The following is a 20334-nucleotide window of genomic DNA, read 5'->3' as shown; positions in this document are numbered from 1 at the left end:
GATTACTGTACATATACTAATTTCTAATTATCTGGCACCAAAACCTCGGCTGTTCTCTTCAAGCTGCAACAGAAAAGTGTCCACACTTTAGGTCATAGGTCAAACTCAGGGGGGGGGGGGGGGGGGGGCGACGTAATAAAACCTTACCTCCTCATCATCTTCCAGGGACTTGTCTGTATCTTCTAAAAGTTTCCTTTTAGCGCTTCCAATGTTTCTCTGACAAGTTGATACAATGTTAATGTGTTAAAACTTACTGGACAGCAGTAATGATAATTTTGAAGCGGTGTAAATTCTGTAATTAAAATTAATATTTGATCTGATCTCACTGTAGCGTGTTACCTTTACAGAGATGTTAAGTATATTAGAAGCAGTGAGCGCCATAATGGCGTCATGGTGCGTGGTTGTAGGAGCGAATATAGTATTGTTAACACTCATTATCTGTAGTCCTCCAGTCAAACCACTCAGACTGGCTACTGAACCGTCCTGTACTCTGGGAGGAGATAAGAGTTAACAGTGTGGATGTAGTGCCTCACAATCCACCACTACTACTACTTAATGAAACTTCATAATAAGTTTTTATTACTTGCTATCTCGTTGAGAAGTTTACATAAAACTTCAAGATTTCTTATTTGAGGAACTTTTTATTATACTACTTTGACGTTGTCTAATAATAATGATAATATCCCCCCCCCCCCCCCCCCCACAAAGTTGTCTGGAACTGATAGTGCAAGTCATATCTTAAATAGAAATTGTCTGGTCTAAAATTGGGAATTACAAATTGATCGGGAATTATTCAATGCCCCTTGTCGATAAGCAGCCGTATTATACAGTGCAGATAAGTAGTATTATACAGTGCAGATGATATGCATAATCCAATTCTATATTATATGTTGCAGTGCTAAACGTTTTATATTTTTATAAAACGTTAAGTACTTATTTCATAAGCACTAATTTCATTTGGAAAAGGAATTGAACACTGAACAGAAGGAGCAACAGATGTTGAATCTATTTATATACTCACGAGCGTGAGTTTTTAACATTTTATTTTCACTAGTTATTCGCCTTGTTTCAGTTTGTTTGTCGAGAGCCGTGATGCTCCCTACTAAACAATAAACATAATATATATTATATATGCATAAAGTAAAATAAAATAAAAATAAAACTCCTGAAAATAAAACTTCTAATTAGAAGAATTTCGTCACCTTCCAGAGAGCCATATTGTCACTTACAACAAAGAAGACGAGTTTTCTCGAAGTTATTTTTTTATAAGTTCATTAGTCAAGCGTTAGTACATATATATACTTTACGTCTAGTCTCGACAATAATTCGACCACTCAGGAGTCAGGATGAACTTGCTGATTGTGGTTCTTATAGTTGGGACCTCTGCCAGTTTCCCTCACCTTCCCGCTCTCTACACCTCGAACCCTCACATACCTTCCTGGGACTCTGACCATTGGGCCACCTACAAAGCACGTGATCTCACTCCAAGAGACTGGTATGATAAGACAGGACTCTCCCAGAAGCGAGGTAAGGATCCAGTACTAAGTGTAGCGGAGGGAGTGCTGACTATGAGTGGGGACCAACCTCGCTTGTACATCAACCCCTGGTTTAAACCTGACAAGAGACATTATACCTGGGAGGAGGAGCGTGCTAGACTTGCTGCTGACAGACCGCTTAGATTTTACAAGAACACGGAAGTAACAGTTTACTATAGGAGATCTGGTACAGATGGTGCTGCACATGCTGGTCTCATTATCGGGTGTAGAAGTTCTCCTAACGGACACACCAGCTCAACTGGGTACAAGGAGATAGCGCACACTTACTATGCCAAGTTCAGACATGACGGAGAGGCCCAGTTTGTCAAGGAAGTGACACATCCCAACACCACTGTCCACAGTATTGGAGACCTGTTTTCGGGAAAACCACTTCCACAGAATGAATGGATTGGTATGAAGTTCGTTGTGTATAACCTTGATGATAAAAGGGTGAAACTGGAGGTGTACATTGATCAGACATCAGGTGGGCAACTGGGTAAAATAACAGACAAAAGTAACTGGAAGAATGTTGGGGAAATGACGGATGATGGAACTAACTTTGAGGCGAGTACAATCGGTGAAGTTGATGGGAAAAGTGCAATAACAGAAGGAGGAGGAGTAGTGTTAATCAGAAATACTGGGATAACTAAAGCTGAGTACAAGTTCCTTCAGGTTACAGAAATACAAACTCCAGCACAACAGCTATTTGTGCCAGAAGATTTCTAGTTTTGAATTTAAAATGTTGACTTTTCTCTCAGAGAAAGTTTTGACCTTCTCTAAAGTTTGTTTTTATAATCAAAGTGTAAATTTTAGCTAACATTTTGATTAAAGTTACTTACGTTTTAATCTCAATGGGAGAATCTGTGCCACCAGCAAGCAGTAGACCAAGGCGCTCACCATGAGGCACATCGATTGTTACAGAGAATATTTCTTCTTCTTGTGACACCATCATCTCTAAAGAATTGTAAAAATTAGGGGAATCGCTCTAAATATCTGTCAAACCTTTTCGATGAGTATAGGCTATATACATATATGTAAGTATCCTTCTTTATGGAGTGGACTCATAGATAAGAAACTATGTTCCATTTCCTTGCTCAAATTAGCTCATTCACAAGTAATCCAAATACAATAAAACCCTGATTTACCATGGAATGTGGAAGAAATACAACATCTACAGTAAATCATGGTTTTGTTTGTTTACATTGTGCATGTTCAGCCCTATTTGGGGATAGGAAATGGCTGCAGTAAATCAGGGTTTGTGGTAAATCGGGGCACAGTATATCAGGGCCTAACTGTACCAGGGTACATCTTACTATATATAAAGCGAGACGATATATATATATATATCTGTGCCATTTTACTGACACCACGGCATCGACTTTAACGCAACTTTCTGCAAAAACCGTAAAAGATATACAACTGAAACTTTTTTGGCTGGGTCAAATGCTTTAATATCCTCCAAATCAGCATGAAAAAATTAAAAATTGGCCGAGGAATAATGATTTTAGAGCCGAAAATTTGGACCCCCAAGTGGTGTCAAAAACGCCAATTAAATAGGTAATAATTATTTCAGTATCTTGAGTCTTGACACCGTTTAGGGTTATATTTCACGGGTTCCTGCTAGTATTATTAATGTACTGAGGGAATGGAAAACATCGGTTTTTGCAGATTACACTATGGACTCATTGGAAATAAGGACAAAAGTAAATCGGAATGTAACAAATCGCGATTTTCAGTTCTCTATGACAAATCGCAAATATCTCAGTTTCCATAAACTTGACCACTAGGCATAAATAAACTTGACCATTAGACATAAACTTGACCACTAGACATACAAAGATTACGTCGCGCAGCAGGTGATCTGTGTCATTACTGATAGTCAGAATATGTAACATATTGATAAAATGAAACGGTCGTTTCTATTATTTTTTAAACCAAGGTCAGGTCACAATGATGGTCAACAGATATGTTAATTGTTAAACCTTGTTAATGGATCCTCAACAGTATGTTTTGGATGGTATGCATGAAGTTGAAGAGGGCACATCACCATGGAGAATGGGCTGATTAGATAGAAATTTCAATGAAAGAATCAATATAGGAACACAAGTTCAAATAATTAATCTTTCGATAACAATAAGAACCTCATTGCTTTCTGATCAAGGACAAAAGAAAATCCACTTATTCCCCTCAAGCAATATGAAATATTTGGGAGTTAATCGAACCAAAGCACAAAGACTGCCAATGGACTACCCGCGTAGGAATTATTGCCCAAAATGTTGATTCACGATGTCAATCCTTCGCAGCTCGGCGAGGCCCAGTGGTGTATCTCACCGATCTACCGAAGTTGTTGCGAGAAACATTATTTGATGCGCAGCCCAGTAGTGCATCGCGCTACAATGTACAACCCATAATGCTAAGAATATAGCCTCGTGGATGGGTATAGTATAGTATAAGTAATTGGCACTTTTTAAAAAGATCAAACTGTTGTTAGGTTATAGGATTAGATGATAGTGACATGGGAACAGGTGGTTCATCAATTGTGACCGGTCAATCGTGACCTGTCAACATTGCCGTTCTAAAATATGGGTGCAGAATATTCGCGAATTTTACGATTGGTCCAACAATAGGTGGGGCAGCCGTCCATTGGTTGTAAGTCATGTGACCTAGGTCACATGACCATAGCAGGTGGACTAAGCCTCATTTAACCCCGGTCAGCTCGTGCACTAACATTAGTGTGACGTCAAAATAGTTATTAAGACCTGCACGGCAGGTAATATAAATACAGATGTTTTGTGTTGTAAAAGTTAGTTTTAGTTTTATTTTAAACCACTTCTCCTAAACTGTTGTTTCACATCTCACACACGCACACTTCCGCCTTCTATTCAACACACTAACCCTTATAACATCAATCAAACCATATTAGGCTCCCACGTTTCACACTTCTCATTGGTCAGTACGATTCCCGCCATTTTCACTCCACACTAGATACATACCTACACACTTCACATCATGCACCTGTTCACCGTTGTAGCACTCCATGCTTCTGTATCATGTGTAGTATATTTAGTAGTAGTTTTAGGAATGTACAGTATTTACTATAAAAGTTTGTCGTCGTATAAACTAATTTTGTTATGAATTTTGTTATGACTTTTTTGTATCGAATTTTTGGATAAAGTTGATTGATTAAAAATAAATTAATGTACACAAATTTTGCCTCAGATATATGTTTTTTACGTTTTGAATTTTTAACACTTGTTTTTAGATCATGAATACGATGTAGTTACATTGAAACGTCGAGTAATCTCCTTTCCCTAATAAGAGCATTTTTACTTGTCGCAACAACCGGGATAAAGATAATTTTACCCAGAATACATTACAACAATGCGACTCATAAATAATACTCCAATCCGGATTTTACACTGTTGTTTCCGTTGTTCCCAAAATAATACAAGAGAAGAACCCCCTTAACATTGGCGACGAGGATTACGACCGACGTTGGGACATCTTGCTGCTGAAGGCTACTACAATTACGCCTTACTGCAGAATAAATGATTTTGAGAAAAGGTAACAACGGACAACTGAGATCCTGGTTCTAGATAAAGTCCTTGCTGTGAGGTAACCCAGATTAAGTCTTTACTGGGAGGTAACCCAGATATCAAGTCCTTGCTGGGAGGTAACCCAGATATCAAGTCCTTGCTGGGAGGTAACCCAGATAAAAGTCCTTGCTGGGAGGTAACCCAGATAACAGTCCTTGCTGGGAGGTAACCCAGATAAAGTCCTTACTGGGAGGTAACCCAGATAAAGTCCTTGCTGTGAGGTAACCCAGAGTAAGTCTTTACTGGGAGGTAACCCAGATATCAAGTCCTTGCTGGGAGGTAACCCAGATCTGATGTTTCCCCGAGATCCTGTAAACTTAAAGTGGGACTCAATCCATGGTATCTATAGTGGTGAAATCAACCTACGATAGGAACATAGTGACAGAGGGGTGTGGAGAACGGATAAGCTGACTACAAACGGTTGATTACTCGGACAATCTAGTGCTACTTTAATCTACTGGATATAAACGAAAGAGTTGAGATGAAAAGAGGTATATTTTTTAACCTTTTAATTTTTAAAGCCTATCTGAGAAGAAATATTAAAAATTTTTATCAAAATCAACACGAGAGCTGAAAATTTTGGAGATTTCAAAAAATTTCAAAAAATTGTGAATCTTATTTTTTTGCTACGAAATCATGAATAGATTTATCTAAAATTTTAACAAAATTTTATAATAATTTTACGAGTTTCATAATGTTCAACATTTTAATGATACAGTCCACGTAGTAGAAACTAAGGTTATCATTTGAAAATTTTTCGTATAACATGGCCCAACCTCAAATTTTTGTCATTTTTTCAAGTATTATTATGCTATTTCAAGTTAATGATATGTTGATGCTTGACTTGGAGCTAAGTTAAAGTTAGTTCATATAACTAGGAACTAGAGTTGTTTAGCATTTTGAACGAGGCGTGTGATCGTTTGTTCCAGTGAGATTCCAGTATGACACAGTAGATTTAAGTGAAAAACACAGTAGGTGTCTGGTGTAAGTGAAATGAACAGTGAAAGACACGGTAAATTTGAGTGAAATGCACAGTGAATTTAAGTGAAGTACACAGTAAGTGTATGTGAAATGTGCAGTAAAAATATCGATAGGTGTTTCTCGAGTGACCGCATGCTGTGACGGTCTGATAGTGAGTGATAAGGTCCAACAATTGAGTTGGCTTGTTACAGCTTTAAAAAGTTTATGAATAATACTAATATAGCCAAATGTCGTATTAAGACTAAAATTTTGTTGCATTGTAAAATACATGTTGTAAAGATTCAGTTAATAATTTTATTCCTCTAAACACGAAACATATAAAAAAGTATTAAATAGAATAAAATTATTATTAAAAAAAGGAGGTATGTTAGGTTATAGGATTAGATGATAGTGACATGGGAACAGGTGGTTCATCAATTGTGACCGGTCAATCGTGACCTGTCAACATTGCCGTTCTAAAATATGGGTGCAGAATATTCGCGAATTTTACGATTGGTCCAACAATAGGTGGGGCAGCCGTCCATTGGTTGTAAGTCATGTGACCTAGGTCACATGACCATAGCAGGTGGACTAAGCCTCATTTAACCCCGGTCAGCTCGTGCACTAACATTAGTGTGACGTCAAAATAGTTATTAAGACCTGCACGGCAGGTAATATAAATACAGATGTTTTGTGTTGTAAAAGTTAGTTTTAGTTTTATTTTAAACCACTTCTCCTAAACTGTTGTTTCCGTTGTTCCCAAAATAATACAAGAGAAGAACCCCGTTAACACTGTCACGAATCTTTTATATAAAACTATGGTTCAAAGTAGGCTTTACCGCTCCATCCTTTGGAATCCTCATTAAGTAGAAAAATTCAAACACTTGCACTGGAAGCAGTTGGTAGGTCCGCAGGATAACGGGTTATTAAAAAATGGCACTCGTTAAACATTTGTTTTAAATATTGACCGTCCCTACAAGATATCGGGCTGCCTTGACACATAATACAAATAATAAAGTTCTTGATTTGGTATGCAAATTCATGAGAAGTAATCTCTTACATATAAATATGTCTAAATGCTGCTACCTGCATACGAATCTGATGAAACCTGCGCCAGGGTTAGGCCGTATGCCAATGAATATGACAAATCACAAGGAATATTTATAAATGGACACAAAATTGTCAAGGTTAGCAACACCAAATTTCTTGGTGTAGTAATTGATGAAAAACTTAGCTGGGGCCCACATATAGAATATCTTAGAAAAAAAATTAGATCCACTCCAGGAGCACCTAACAGGATTAAACATTCAGTTCCAGGGGAACACTACCAAAAAATTTACTCTGCATTATTGGAATCACATCTTGCTTACGGAATAAGTGTTTGGGGCTCAGCCCTCAAAGATCAACCAAACAATAAGCTGTTCATAACTCAGAAACGTTGTATAAGAATCCTTTTTGGAGACCTAAATGCATACCTCGACAAACATGCCACTTGTGCACGAGCCAGACCTTATACAAAACAGAGGTTAGGAGCTGCTTTTTTCGAAAAAGAGCACACCAAGCCCATTTTTAATCGACTAAAATTGCTCACTGTTCAAAACTTGTACAAATACCACTGTATATCTGAGATATTTCGAATCATGAAATTTCGCACTCCATACTCGTTGTATTGTACTATAGACTCATCAAAACGTGATACAAGCAATGTCATAATCCTCCCAAGAAAAACCAACACGTTTCTTTATATAGCCTCCAAATTGTGGAATAGCATACATAAACGGATTCTAAATGAGAATGGGAAAATCCTCACTACCTCTGTATCTTTGGTTAAATTACGCTGTAAAAGTATCATCCTGGGATCCCAATCCATCAACAATAATAACATCTGGACTTACCACAACTTTCACATCGCCCCTCACTCAGTCACAGACCAAACCAGTTCATCACTCACTCACCAAATTGCCGACCCAAAGTGGCGAAAATTTTCTAGACAAATGACATCGATATTATTGCTGCAGCAGATACAAATACCAACATTATTATACTCCCAAACGTTTGAACCATTAAATTAACTAGGAAATTCAATCCTCAACTTAACTTTTACTGTTTTAAACTGATATGATGATATTAACTTAACTTATTTTATTTTACATACTCCTTCTTAGTGTGGTGACTTGGGGTCCATAAATATATCAATACAAGCTGATAAACCAAAAAGAACAACTGGGGTAGGTAGGTAGCCCTGGTGGGTGCGTAAACTTTACGGTCTGCTCTCTCCAAGATCAGCCTGCTTCTCCATTTTACCGTGAAGCCTAATTTTTAGGTTTTATAAATACAATGCAAGTGCAGGTTTACCAATCTTAATCTACTTAACAACTCAATAGCCCAAGTCACCATACCCGTAGTATATTCCATGGTAATAGAAGAACTTTAAAGTTTTTCAAATTGTTGCTATAATTGCAATTTAAATAAAAAAAATTTGTTTTCTTGAAAATTTTTTGTTTTCTTGTTGACTTGTCTAAATTTTTTCGGAGTAAAGCTGGCACTGTGCACTGACCCGAGGTAAGTACCACAAATCATATAGCGCGATGTACTACTGGGCCGCGCCGAGCTGCGAAGGATTGACATTGTGATCATGCAATTAATGCCACAACAGTTTCAAGATTCTTAACAGCTGAAGATGGTTCAAAATCTGAGTTGGCCTGTTGCAATGCCCTTGTATTCCTGCAGCTGTAACAAAATTCAACTTTATGTTTCTTCAGTGTTGATACTGGTGCAACGAAGCAGTATGGGCACAGCCATTCTACCATGGAGTTAATAGCTAACTTCGCTATACCATTCATATTTCATAGACCAAAATTTTTTGCTTGCTGAGCTGATCTTGACCATTGTTAATGATTTGGCCCGGCGCGCGCTACTTCGTAGCACTTCCCATCGCGGCGCGCGTTACTTCGAAGAAATTTAGACGAGTAACACCCGTCAAAGCTGATCAGTTAAACATGAAACAAAAATTTCAGTTTAACAAAAATTTCAATTTTATGCCATTTATTACAGAATAAACCATAAACAAGTTTACAATAAATCAATTTGATATTTAATGGAATCCTAATTCAATGTGTAGTATGGCTGTCACTCTTTGAATATATTAAATATAGGTTGACGGGGCAAAGGAGTGTGCGTGCTGTTCGCTATTGCTCACACCAAACGGCAACCTAGTAAATGTTTTGTATAATGTATGGACACCGGTCTCCATCACGATACAAAATTAATAGGATTGTGGAATTTATTTTATAACCTACGAGGAGTGGAGGGAGCGGTGTGGTGCATTAATAGAGTGACAGCCTACTGATTTAGAGTTGTCTTTAAGTGAGCATTATGGGTACATTTTTGGATCTAAAGGCTATACCATATGGCGAATTTAAAATTGATTCTTTTAATCATTTGTTTATCAGTTTAAAAATATATAAATCTGGAATCTGTTCATACTGTGAACCATTCCTATGAAAAATCCACAAAAACCCTCCTCAATTAAATATTAGTGAAATTTAGTGAAACAAATTAACACGTCTCAATAATGAAAATAGTCATACAATTTAGAAATTTACCAAATTCTTAATAAATACATAAATGATAAAAGAAAAGTACCTACCTTAATTAATTGCTACCTGTAGTACACTAAATATTAGGTAAATACATAGGTTGTGGAGTCAGCACACGTTTACCAAAATCACAAATTTTTCAATAGGAGGAACCTGTGGCCCGAGAAAAATGAATTAAATTTGTTTGTTGAAGGGGGTTGTTTTCAAATGACAGCTTTTACGACCACGTACAAATTAATTAAATTGTTTCGATATAACTAAAACTGTGGAAGTGATAGGCCAAAAATTTTAAAAACTGCAAATAAAGTTAGTTTTGTACTTAATGCCTTTTCTCAACGAATCTCATAAGGGAACAGAAAAAGTTCCCTCAGAGAAGGCTTAACAAATGAACTTAATGCTTTTTCTCTTTTACTGTTTTTGGTGACAGTTAAAACAATATTTTCTTAACTTGATTTATAGCTTAAGTTGTAAAGAATCTTTTCCTGAAAATGTTGGTACCAATATCTTTGACCATTGTTAATTGTTAATCGTCTGGCCCGGCGCGCGCTACTTCGTAGCACTTGCCATTTCGAGAAGAAAGCGGCGCGCGCTACTTCGAAGAAATTTAGACGAGTAACATCCGTCAACAATATCTCAAAATTTCGGAAAAATTGATTTAATCATTAATGCCTTTTCTCAGGGAACGGCAGTATATAAAAGCTAGCTACAAATAGAATCTACTGCCAATATCAACTATTATATAGTGACCCCCATTGTCCCCCATTGTCGTTTCTACAATACAGGGGGCCGCGCACTCGTGCGCAGCGGGTCATACAACGTATGACAATAATGAACCAGGTATAGCGGTTAATTGACGATGCCAATCTTCACATAGCCATGTGTCTACGCGTACTGCGTGACGCGCTTGTTTCACAAGTAGATAGGCGCGACGGCGGTCGCGCGCTACTGCAAGCGAGAGGGCTCTGGTTAGAGCAAATGCCAATCCTTTGCATTTCGGCGTGTCCCAGTGCACAGTACTGGTGCATTTCGCCGATCTAACATGAAACATGAAATGTGAAAGAAGATCAAACATTATTTGATGTGAAGCCAGCATGCAGCGCGGCCCAGTTGAGTAGTGCATGATCGCGCTTGTATTTGTAGCGCGATGCGTTACTGTGCCGCGCCGCGCACTCAATAAGGCTTCTCACAGCTAGATCGGCTAAATCAGCTAGATCGGCGAGATGCGCTACTGTCCCGCGCCGAGCTGCCATGAATTGACATCTTCAATTAACGCTTGTATCACTGATCACGTCGTGACCCCTATTGTCGTTTCACTAAGTGTAGTGTGTCTACGATACATGGGCCACCGCGCGCCGCGGCGGGTCATACAACGTATGAAAACATTGCGCTACAAATATAGTAGTAGAGCCGGGTCACAAATTTGTGATGTTTGAGAATTTGAACTATTATTTAATATTTTACATCGTTATGAATTGTAAAAATCAATTAATTATTAAGTCAATACAGTTGAAAGTATTTATTGTTTATGTCGTTTTCTACTAAATTGTAAACGCTCAATTGTTTTGATTTTTGCATAATATATCTTACTATATATAAAGCGAGACGATATATATATATGACGTGTCCCAGTAGCCAATCATAATATATGTATTTCTACCGGTGGCACATACTGGATGGCGGTTAGATGAGTACACTACTCTCACAAGCATCTCGAGTCTCTCGGTGATCCTGCCTCCACACCACACTCAGTCTGGACTCCCTTCCGGCCGACCGAACTATTTTCCTAATATCTCCTAATATAACTTTGATCGAACAAGCCTAAATTCATGATGCACTATAAACTTGATTTGAGACAGAAATTTTAGACAATTTATCTGCTTACGTGTAATTTCAAACTCTTATCAGTTACCATGTCTTTCATCTAATTTTTATCAGCAGATTTATAAATCTGCTGTTCATTTGTAGTTATTACCTTGCTAGTTATGAGTAAATTTTTGCCTTCCATCAATTGAGTGCAGCTTTCAGTTTTAAAATTTTCAGTTTATTCAGATTTTTCGTTTTCGATATTGCAAATTTTTAATAAATCGTGTTCAGATTATGGTGATAATGGATGTAAAGGTACTTCAACCGAATTAACAATCCAACCGTGTGTATGACGTGTCCCAGTAGCCAATCATAATATATGTATTTCTACCGGTGGCACATACTGGATGGCGGTTAGATGAGTACACTACTCTCACAAGCATCTCGAGTCTCTCGGTGATCCTGCCTCCACACCACACTCAGTCTGGACTCCCTTCCGGCCGACCGAACTATTTTCCTAATATCTCCTAATAATTCAATAATAGAATATTCAAACAATATACACATAATATAGCAATGGCCAATTGGCTGACTACAAGGTCATGGCCTGAACAAACAATTTTTTTTAAATAGTCAAGTGATGCTAAAGCAGAGCACAAATGTGTAATAAGTTATTAGATTAAAAAACTGATTCATGTGATGCATTACGCAGAGCACAGATAAAAATACTGATTCAATGATTAAAATTATAGCTGTGAGTGTCAATAAATTACTGTGTCATAAAAAAGGAACGATGTACACGTGATCTGAGATACCAATATCTCAATATCAAAAGGATAGTGTCTAGAAACATTCATAGTCCATGGTGGCAGGTATCAAGTTAAACGAAGTTACACTGACTGGCAATGTATACGATTGCCGTCTCCCTCTCTCACCCCTGACCGCTATCAGGGTGCTCCTGAGGATTGAGAATCTAATCCTGGTGCGCATGTAACACATAATAGCCGCATAGTCTTCTCCTCTCTTCTGGGATAGTTTTTCAGCGAGTCTCTTGTGGTATCTTGTGGCTTGTGGATCCCATCCGCCATTTGTTGAGTATATAAGTGGGGTAAAGGTGCCTTTTTCCACCTGGATGATTCTGTTGTTGTACTTTTTCATTTTCCTCATTATATCTCCTAATATAACTTTGATCGAACAAGCCTAAATTCATGATGCACTATAAACTTCAGGAAAACAACAATTTCAGGAAAACAATTTCAGGACAACACTTGAACAATTTCAGGACAACACTTGATTTGAGACAGAAATTTTAGACAATTTATCTGCTTACGTGTAATTTCAAACTCTTATCAGTTACCATGTCTTTCATCTAATTTTTATCAGCAGATTTATAAATCTGCTGTTCATTTGTAGTTATTACCTTGCTAGTTATGAGTAAATTTTTGCCTTCCATCAATTGAGTGCAGCTTTCAGTTTTAAAATTTTCAGTTTATTCAGATTTTTCGTTTTCGATATTGCAAATTTTTAATAAATCGTGTTCAGATTATGGTGATAATGGATGTAAAGGTACTTCAACCGAATTAACAATCCAACCGTGTGTATGACGTGTCCCAGTAGCCAATCATAATATATATATATATATATCTGTGCCATTTTACTGACACCACGGCATCAACTTTAACGCGACTTTCCGCATAAACCGTAAAAGATATACAACTGGAACTTTTTTGGCTGGGTCAAATGCTTTAATGGCCTTCAAATCAGCATGAAAAAATAAAAAATTGGCCAGGGAATAATGATTTTAGAGCCGAAAATTTGGACCCCCAAGTGGTGTCAAAAACGCCAATTAAATAGGTAATAATTATTTTAGTATTTTGAGTCTTGACACCGTTTAGGGTTATATTATACGGGTTCCTGCTAGATTGTACTAAATTGTAAACGCTCAATTGTTTTGATTTTTGCATAATATATAACGTCTAAACTGCGCGCATTTCGCAGGTCAAAAACAGATTCGAAAAATTAAATCGATCGCTATCAGATAATTTCTTATTCTTATCTGCATTTACTATTTTCAGTAAACACCGCCATTGTATGTCGATCAGTGTTAATGTCGTCATTAACTGCTGAAGTAGATGTTAAAACTACCTCTTCTTCTGAGTCTGAATAATACACGGTCTCGTAGAACTGGGTCGTTGTCTTTTGAGGGGTTCTTTTCTCTCCCTCACTCTCATGAGAACCATGAGTCTTTGCCTTTGGGTGAGGTCTTTGCTCTATTTATATCTCTGGTGCATCATCAGTTTGTGAGCTCTTTTCAATTTGTACTATCTTGCAAGGGTTAACGCGGATAAACGCTTCTCCATGAATTGACACCACTAAATGTCCTAATGAGGTACATCTAAAATGGGTTCCTCTCCCATTGCAATATTTTGTTACATAAACATTTTTATTAATTTTTGAAGGGTAGTAATGGTTTAGATTAACTATTAATGTTTTTTAATACCTTAGTCGGGAATATTATAGCGGGTTAATTTATGACTGGGAAAATTAATGACCGGGAAAAATATGGCGGACTTTCCCAAAACCCGCCAAATTATCCCGGTCATGTATTTACCGGTGGCCGACCTTTCAAGTTTTTTTCAGAGGTCCACAAATTTTCAACCGAAATTACTGTTTTTGTTACTTGTTAAAGAAGTTATTTCAATTTACAGTTATTGAAATTACTCAGAAATAGAAAAAAAGACACGTCTATTTAAAGGAAAATAAATCTAAGCAATAATAAGTCAAATCTTCATTAAAGCGTATTCTCATTCTCATTATCGCTAATGTTCCCGCCATTATCATTATTGATATCCCCCTGAGCTACTGACCGTCAAATTCGAAGTGGTAATGTTGTCTTAACAAGACTTTCATTTTGTCCGCTAATGGGCTACTGCTCTGAAGGTCAGCCGGAGCTTAATTTCCTGCCCACCGCTTGGTATTGGGGAACGTATTGGCTTTGCATCTTCAACTGCTCCAGTAATCAATCCACCGTGGACCATGAAATAGTGGCACAGTTTACTCACTTCTAGCGGGATGTGGTCACAAGTTACTTTAACGGGAAAAACTCCCTCTTTCTTTAGTCTACACACTGCACACAAGAAGCGATCAATCTTTAGAGACATTATTATTATAATATATAATATTATTATTTTTGTTTTCTTCTATAACATATAAATTGTTTTCTTCTCTACGATTCACTGATTCATGGGCAAGAGAAGTGAGAATCACGGTCCACCCTGAAATCTGATTTCTATAATCAAATTGTGATTTTTATAACGAAATTATGGTAGCAACCGCCAATAAAGTTACAGCCCTCCATCCACTGCTTCAAAAGTCTTCTCTAGCACATATGAGACTTCGGGTAAAATATGATGATCACCACCCCCTTGGAACCACATAATCTGAGTCGGCGGGTTTTTTATATGACTGCCAAAATATGGCGGAATCTTCCAAAACCCACCACTTTATCCCGGTTATAATATTCCCGAGTAAGGTAGCTGTTAGCAGGGTAAAATTTGTAAGGTGTGTTTCTATAAATTTCTCTATTGGAAATTAAAGTTTTTGATCTCTACTATTTATTGTTATTAAAATGCTCATTGTAGCCAGTTATTTTAAAAAAATTTCATCATCATCCCATTGCAATTGCAAACACTTTTTTTTCCTCAGACCTCATGTCAATAACATAACGAAACTCATTCATCATTTGTCTTTATAGAGTAACAACGGTATTTCACTATTTACTACATAAGTCTTTAGAATGAAGTTTCTATCAAACATTTTTACTGGTAGCGTCACCAGTTGAGTAGATGTTTCTTTTGTGATAATGATTCTTCATAAATCTTTAACCATTGTTTTCCACAGACAGTAGAACTTGCCCCTGTGTCCCAACAGTGCTTTATTCACTGTTCTGATGATTCACATATTAGACAGGATTTTCTAGAATTTTTCTGCGTTATTCATAAAACGTTCTTGCTGGTAGTAGTTAGGACTTTGTCTTTGGTAGGATTGTCCAGTAGGTCTTTGTCTTTGAAAATGTCGCTCTTACGAGTTGGGTCTTTGGTAGGATTGCTCTGCTGGTCTTTGATAGGATTGTTTTGCTGGTATTTGTGTATTTCTTATCTTTTGGTATTTACCACCTTGGAAATACAGAACATTCTCTTCATTTTCTTGTTCTCCGTCACTTGTATTACTATGCTGGCTTCTCTTGTCACCACCAGACGAACAATATCCAATTCTGTCACTAGCTGAGCTGCTGCTGTGGTAAGAATCTTTACTTTTAGTATAAAATACCGGTTCTTGTTTGATTTTTTATACCACTAGAATTAGAACTTGCTTCTGAGAAGTAAGGATTTGTGCTCTTTCCCTGATCATTGCTGGAACTACTTATTATTCCAGAACCATCTCCAAAAGTTCGTTTCAGAGCTTTAACCATGCCTTCATACGTGATTTTTTTCTTTAGTTGCTCTTATGAGTCTTTTCTGTTCAGATGTTAGATTTGCTTGGTGAAGTAACTTGCAAGCTTTTATCCCGTCTTCATATAAGCTTCTTTGTAGAAGCGCTTGTATCTCTGTTCAAACTCTCTGATCAGTTAAACAAAATTCAGTTTTAAACAAAAATTCGATTCTATGCCATTTATTACAGAGTAAACAAGTTCAGTAAGTAAGTAAGTAAGTAAAGATTATGACATAACATCATCACAAGTGTCTACAAAATATCATTGCACTAAATAGAAAAATAATTTAAATAAATATATTTTTCCATCTACGTTAATAATTTATCAAATTCAATTTTATTAATTAATAAAATCTAATACATTATAGTGCAGTGGAGGGAGCGGTGTGGTGCATTAATAGAGTGGCAGCTTACTGATTTAGAGTTGTTTTTAAGTGAGCATAATGGGTATATTTTTGGACCTAAAGGCTTTACTATGGCAACTTTAAAATTGGTTCTTTTAATCATTTATTAAATATATCACTTTAAAAATATATAAATCTGGAATCTGTTCACACTGTGAACCAGTCCTATAAAAAAACCCTCTTAAATTAAATATTAAAAACGTCTCAATAATGGAAATAGTCTTACAATTAAGAAATTTACCAAATTCTTAATATCTACCTTAAGAGAAAAATACCTACTTAAGTCAATGTCTACCTGTAATACACTAAATATTAGGTTAAATACATAGGTGGTGGAGTCAGCACACATTAACCAAAATCAAAATTGTTTAATAGGAGGAACCTGTGGGCCGAGAACACTGGATTAAATTTGTTGATGCAGATGTATTCGTCAATAAAAGTTTCTTTAGAGCAGTTGTACAGCTCAAAATTCTTCTATAGCTTGAAACAAACATTGCATATCATCTTTCAAGAAGAGTTTCTCCAATTATGTTGTCATCTTTGCTACAGTTCCCAGTTCTTCAGGAGGAATCTGTATTGCCGCCTTGTGAGCCTATCCAGACATAAATCCTATCAATCTGGCCGCCTGTTGTGCCTCTTTAGACTGTGTTCGGGGGGGGGGGGGGGGGGGGGGGGGGGGGGGGGCAATGACTTCTTTTGGGGACTTGGGGAATTACGTCAACGATTTTACCCCGAGTCCCCATGATTTTTAGTCCCCAAAAGTCTCCATTAGTCCCCATTTAGATGATTTTTAGTCCCCATTAGTCTCCATTAGTCCCCATTTAGATTTATCCTACTCTTATCTTGGACAAAACATCTCGATCGTATCGTTATTAAACTAACTTGAAAACCATAAATAACTGTCAAAAATTATGGGGACAAATGGTGAATTACGTCAACGAGTTGACCTCTAGTCCCCATGATTTTTAGTCCCCATTAGTCCCCAAAAGTCTCCATTGGTAGTCATTGCCCCCCCCCCCCCTGTGTTCCGAGGAGCCATATATTGACTTCCTTCTTCCAACGTCCATAGTCCGTGGCATCGTTTAACACTGGTATACGCTCGCTACCCATCTTTGTGTTCTTTTTTTTTCTTTACTTTACTTTACTTTTCCTCAATGGTTTGTTCCTGCTCCTTACTTGACCTATTCAATACCTATCAATACACTAATATTGTGGATATTAAAATACAAAATAAAACACGGAATTATAATCAATTAAACTGAAATGGTTTGTGTTAATAAAATTAACACTAGAATATAAAACACTCAACTGACTCTCACTAACCTCCCTAGACCCTGTACCCGATTCCCACTATAAACTAACTACTAACTAACTACTATCTAAAACTACTACACTAAAATATCACTAAATAATACCTGAACTAAAAGTCTTTACTTCCTAAAATATATTACTAATTCAAACTATGTTTATACAAAATACACTTCCTTGTTCTTCTAGGTTACTCTTCTATCGTGATGCTTAGTGCTTACTGCTTAGACTCCTACTTAGTTCTCCAATTATTGTAGCACTCTGTTCATGTACTGGTTTTTCTTCTTTTTTGCTTTTTTTTTGGTACAGTGCATTCTGTGATCTTTTTTAATGTAATGGGGCATTTAAATGAAAGACTCTCGTGTCCATTAAGTTCCTATGTGAAGGACTTCACCATCCTAAACTTAAGACATTTAGGCAGGCACATTTTCCTGTTTAAAATGAGTGCATTGTGTTCAAAATCTAAAACTTAATCGACCCAAAATGTCAAGGTTCAACTCATTCAGGAGCTGCGATGTGATCATGTGATCCACTCTGTCAACAGCTGCAGGATCTAGTCAGCTCCTGGGATCAGCTGTTCACCTCACAAAATGAGTGGGTGCCTGGTACTCAGCTGCATGCTAGCTAGTCAGCAGCTCTGTTAGAGCCAAATATGAACCCAATCAGCACAGAACACCTGCATTAATTAAGCAGGGGACACTCTTAAGTAGAGAAAAACAGTCTAGTTTTCATAATGCCAATTACACAAGCATTCTGCACCCCTCGTTTTTTCTGAAATGTTGGCTGCTACCTTGGCCTTGGTGAAGCTTGGTCCTGAGCCTCCTGTAATCAATGGAGCAAAAGGTTTAAATGACCTTTTCCCAATTTCCAGCACCTGATCTTGATGAAGGTAACTCTTACCAGTATCGTTCCTTGCATCTAGTGCAGGAAAACTAACAGTAAAATTGTTATCCATCATATTTCTTTAAAGGGTGCAGGTTTCCACAGTACCTCTAAAATGGCAAAGCTTCAGTGAGACATAGTATATATAGCCTTCTTTTTTGCAGAATAAAATATATATAATATGCAGAAATTAAATTAAATATATCCTGGTAATGTAAACAGGTTTAATGTATCCAAATTTCACAACCCATACCTGGATGTTACTTTCGATATAGAATGCAGTAGTAAGGTAAAAATCTTTATATCTGTTTGACTGCACAAACCCATTTTGTTGGTACTTCTAGAATATATCAGTTAAATTATGGTAGCTAATTGAACTTCGAGATTCAACGAGATCGTATCTTGAAGTTAAGCTCCCTTTATCTTTATTTCTAATATATCACAAACCATTTAGCTAGCATGAAACTACAAACATGTGAAGTTCACAGAGTTTAACTCCTACGGTCATGTCTCAATGGAGATAAGATGCAATTCCTAAGTAATCGCCTTAATTTTCTCAGTACTTTGAAAAGGCGGAGAACTGAGTCTGTCAGGTATAGAATCTTTTCCTAATTTTACAATATCATATTTAATCAGATAGGTAATTATATTTGATGTAATTATTTAGTCCTATTTTTGGACCTAGTTGTTTACAAACATAATTTTGTCTGGAAAAATTAGAGACTACGGATATATCTTGATTACATTTTCCCTGTTTGCTTGTCTTTCTGTCACTATTAACTTACTTCCTTTCTTTACAGCGAAGACCCAGAAGAAATTGTGAGCTCAACACAAACGCCCCAAAAACGATTAAAACTTGATTATGGTAAGTGTCCAACTGAATGATTTCTGTAATAACCTCGTTACTAATCTGTACAAAAGTTTAATAGAGCTTTAGAACAAGTAACCCAGATTGCTCCTTGGTAGGAAATAACTGTTCGAAAGTTTTGCCGTCGAAAGTTTTACTATCAATTAGAAATTAGCAACCAAATTTTGTTACTTTTACCATTGCTTTGGGTTGTAATTCTACTAGTTAGATTCTACCGATGAGCACACAAACGTATCAAGTTGATTATATTAAAGATTTCCACCTTTCAGCGTATAGCATTATCACAGCCCCCATCACAACAGTTTTATCCATAACAAAACGGTTGATGGCTGCCCCTTTAGCACCAATCCCACAGGTAATGTTCAACGTTCCATTCTATTTCTGTTACTCTTAGTTCGTGATATCTTGTTGCATGTATCATGTCTCCTTAATTTAGTCTCTGAAATAATTTGTCTATTCTTAAATTAGCTGTCTACAAACGTCGAACATACTGTATTTGATTAAATTGATTCATAGATTTAATTAAATGTTTTTAATAAACATTCCACCATTGCAGACAGCAGCTGCAACCACATCAGAAGAACCCACCAGCTCGGATAGCCGAGCAGCACCAGAATCAGAGAACACCGCCGCCCCACCGAGAACAGTGTCCACTTCAACTCAGTCCGTGCAAACCACCCCACAACCTCTGTCAGTATCAGAACAGCGCCTCGCGCTTCGTAAACATGTCATCAGCAAGTCCACCATTCGTGATGTTATCCAGTTGGAGCAGGTTAGTTTTAGTTTTTTCCATAGTAGAAGTTTCTTGTCAATAATATTCAAAAAATCTCGATTTTCACCAGTTTCGTCAATGCAATCGCCATCCAAAAATGGCGCAAATTTATTGGG

General features: G+C 37.0%; 2 protein-coding genes across 2 annotated transcripts in view; one reads left to right on the top strand and one right to left on the bottom strand.

Moving 5' to 3' along the window:
- The window catches only part of LOC134823921 (uncharacterized), a 29710-nt gene extending 27221 nt beyond the window's left edge, over positions 1-2489 (bottom strand). The window contains exons 1-3 of the mRNA XM_063835520.1: positions 2375-2489; positions 340-490; positions 148-216 (exon numbers count right to left, since the gene is read on the bottom strand). Coding sequence (XP_063691590.1) covers positions 148-216; positions 340-490; positions 2375-2487 — 333 coding nt within the window. The 5' untranslated portion in view covers positions 2488-2489. The remainder of the gene's footprint in view (positions 1-147; positions 217-339; positions 491-2374) is intronic.
- LOC134823913 (sentrin-specific protease 1-like) overlaps positions 1-20334 on the top strand; it is a 34990-nt gene that overhangs the window by 9694 nt on the left and 4962 nt on the right. The window contains exons 2-5 of the mRNA XM_063835513.1: positions 19031-19171; positions 19379-19443; positions 19716-19801; positions 20003-20218. Of these exons, the coding sequence (XP_063691583.1) occupies positions 19104-19171; positions 19379-19443; positions 19716-19801; positions 20003-20218 (435 nt within the window). The 5' untranslated portion in view covers positions 19031-19103. The remainder of the gene's footprint in view (positions 1-19030; positions 19172-19378; positions 19444-19715; positions 19802-20002; positions 20219-20334) is intronic.

Source organism: Bolinopsis microptera, chromosome 1 (assembly GCF_026151205.1).
Source record: "Bolinopsis microptera isolate Bmic1 chromosome 1, MBARI_Bmic_1.0, whole genome shotgun sequence".
NCBI classification, from domain to species: Eukaryota; Metazoa; Ctenophora; class Tentaculata; order Lobata; family Bolinopsidae; genus Bolinopsis; species Bolinopsis microptera.
Note: the sequence above shows the minus strand (reverse complement) of the source record. Positions and strands in the feature narration are given on the sequence as shown.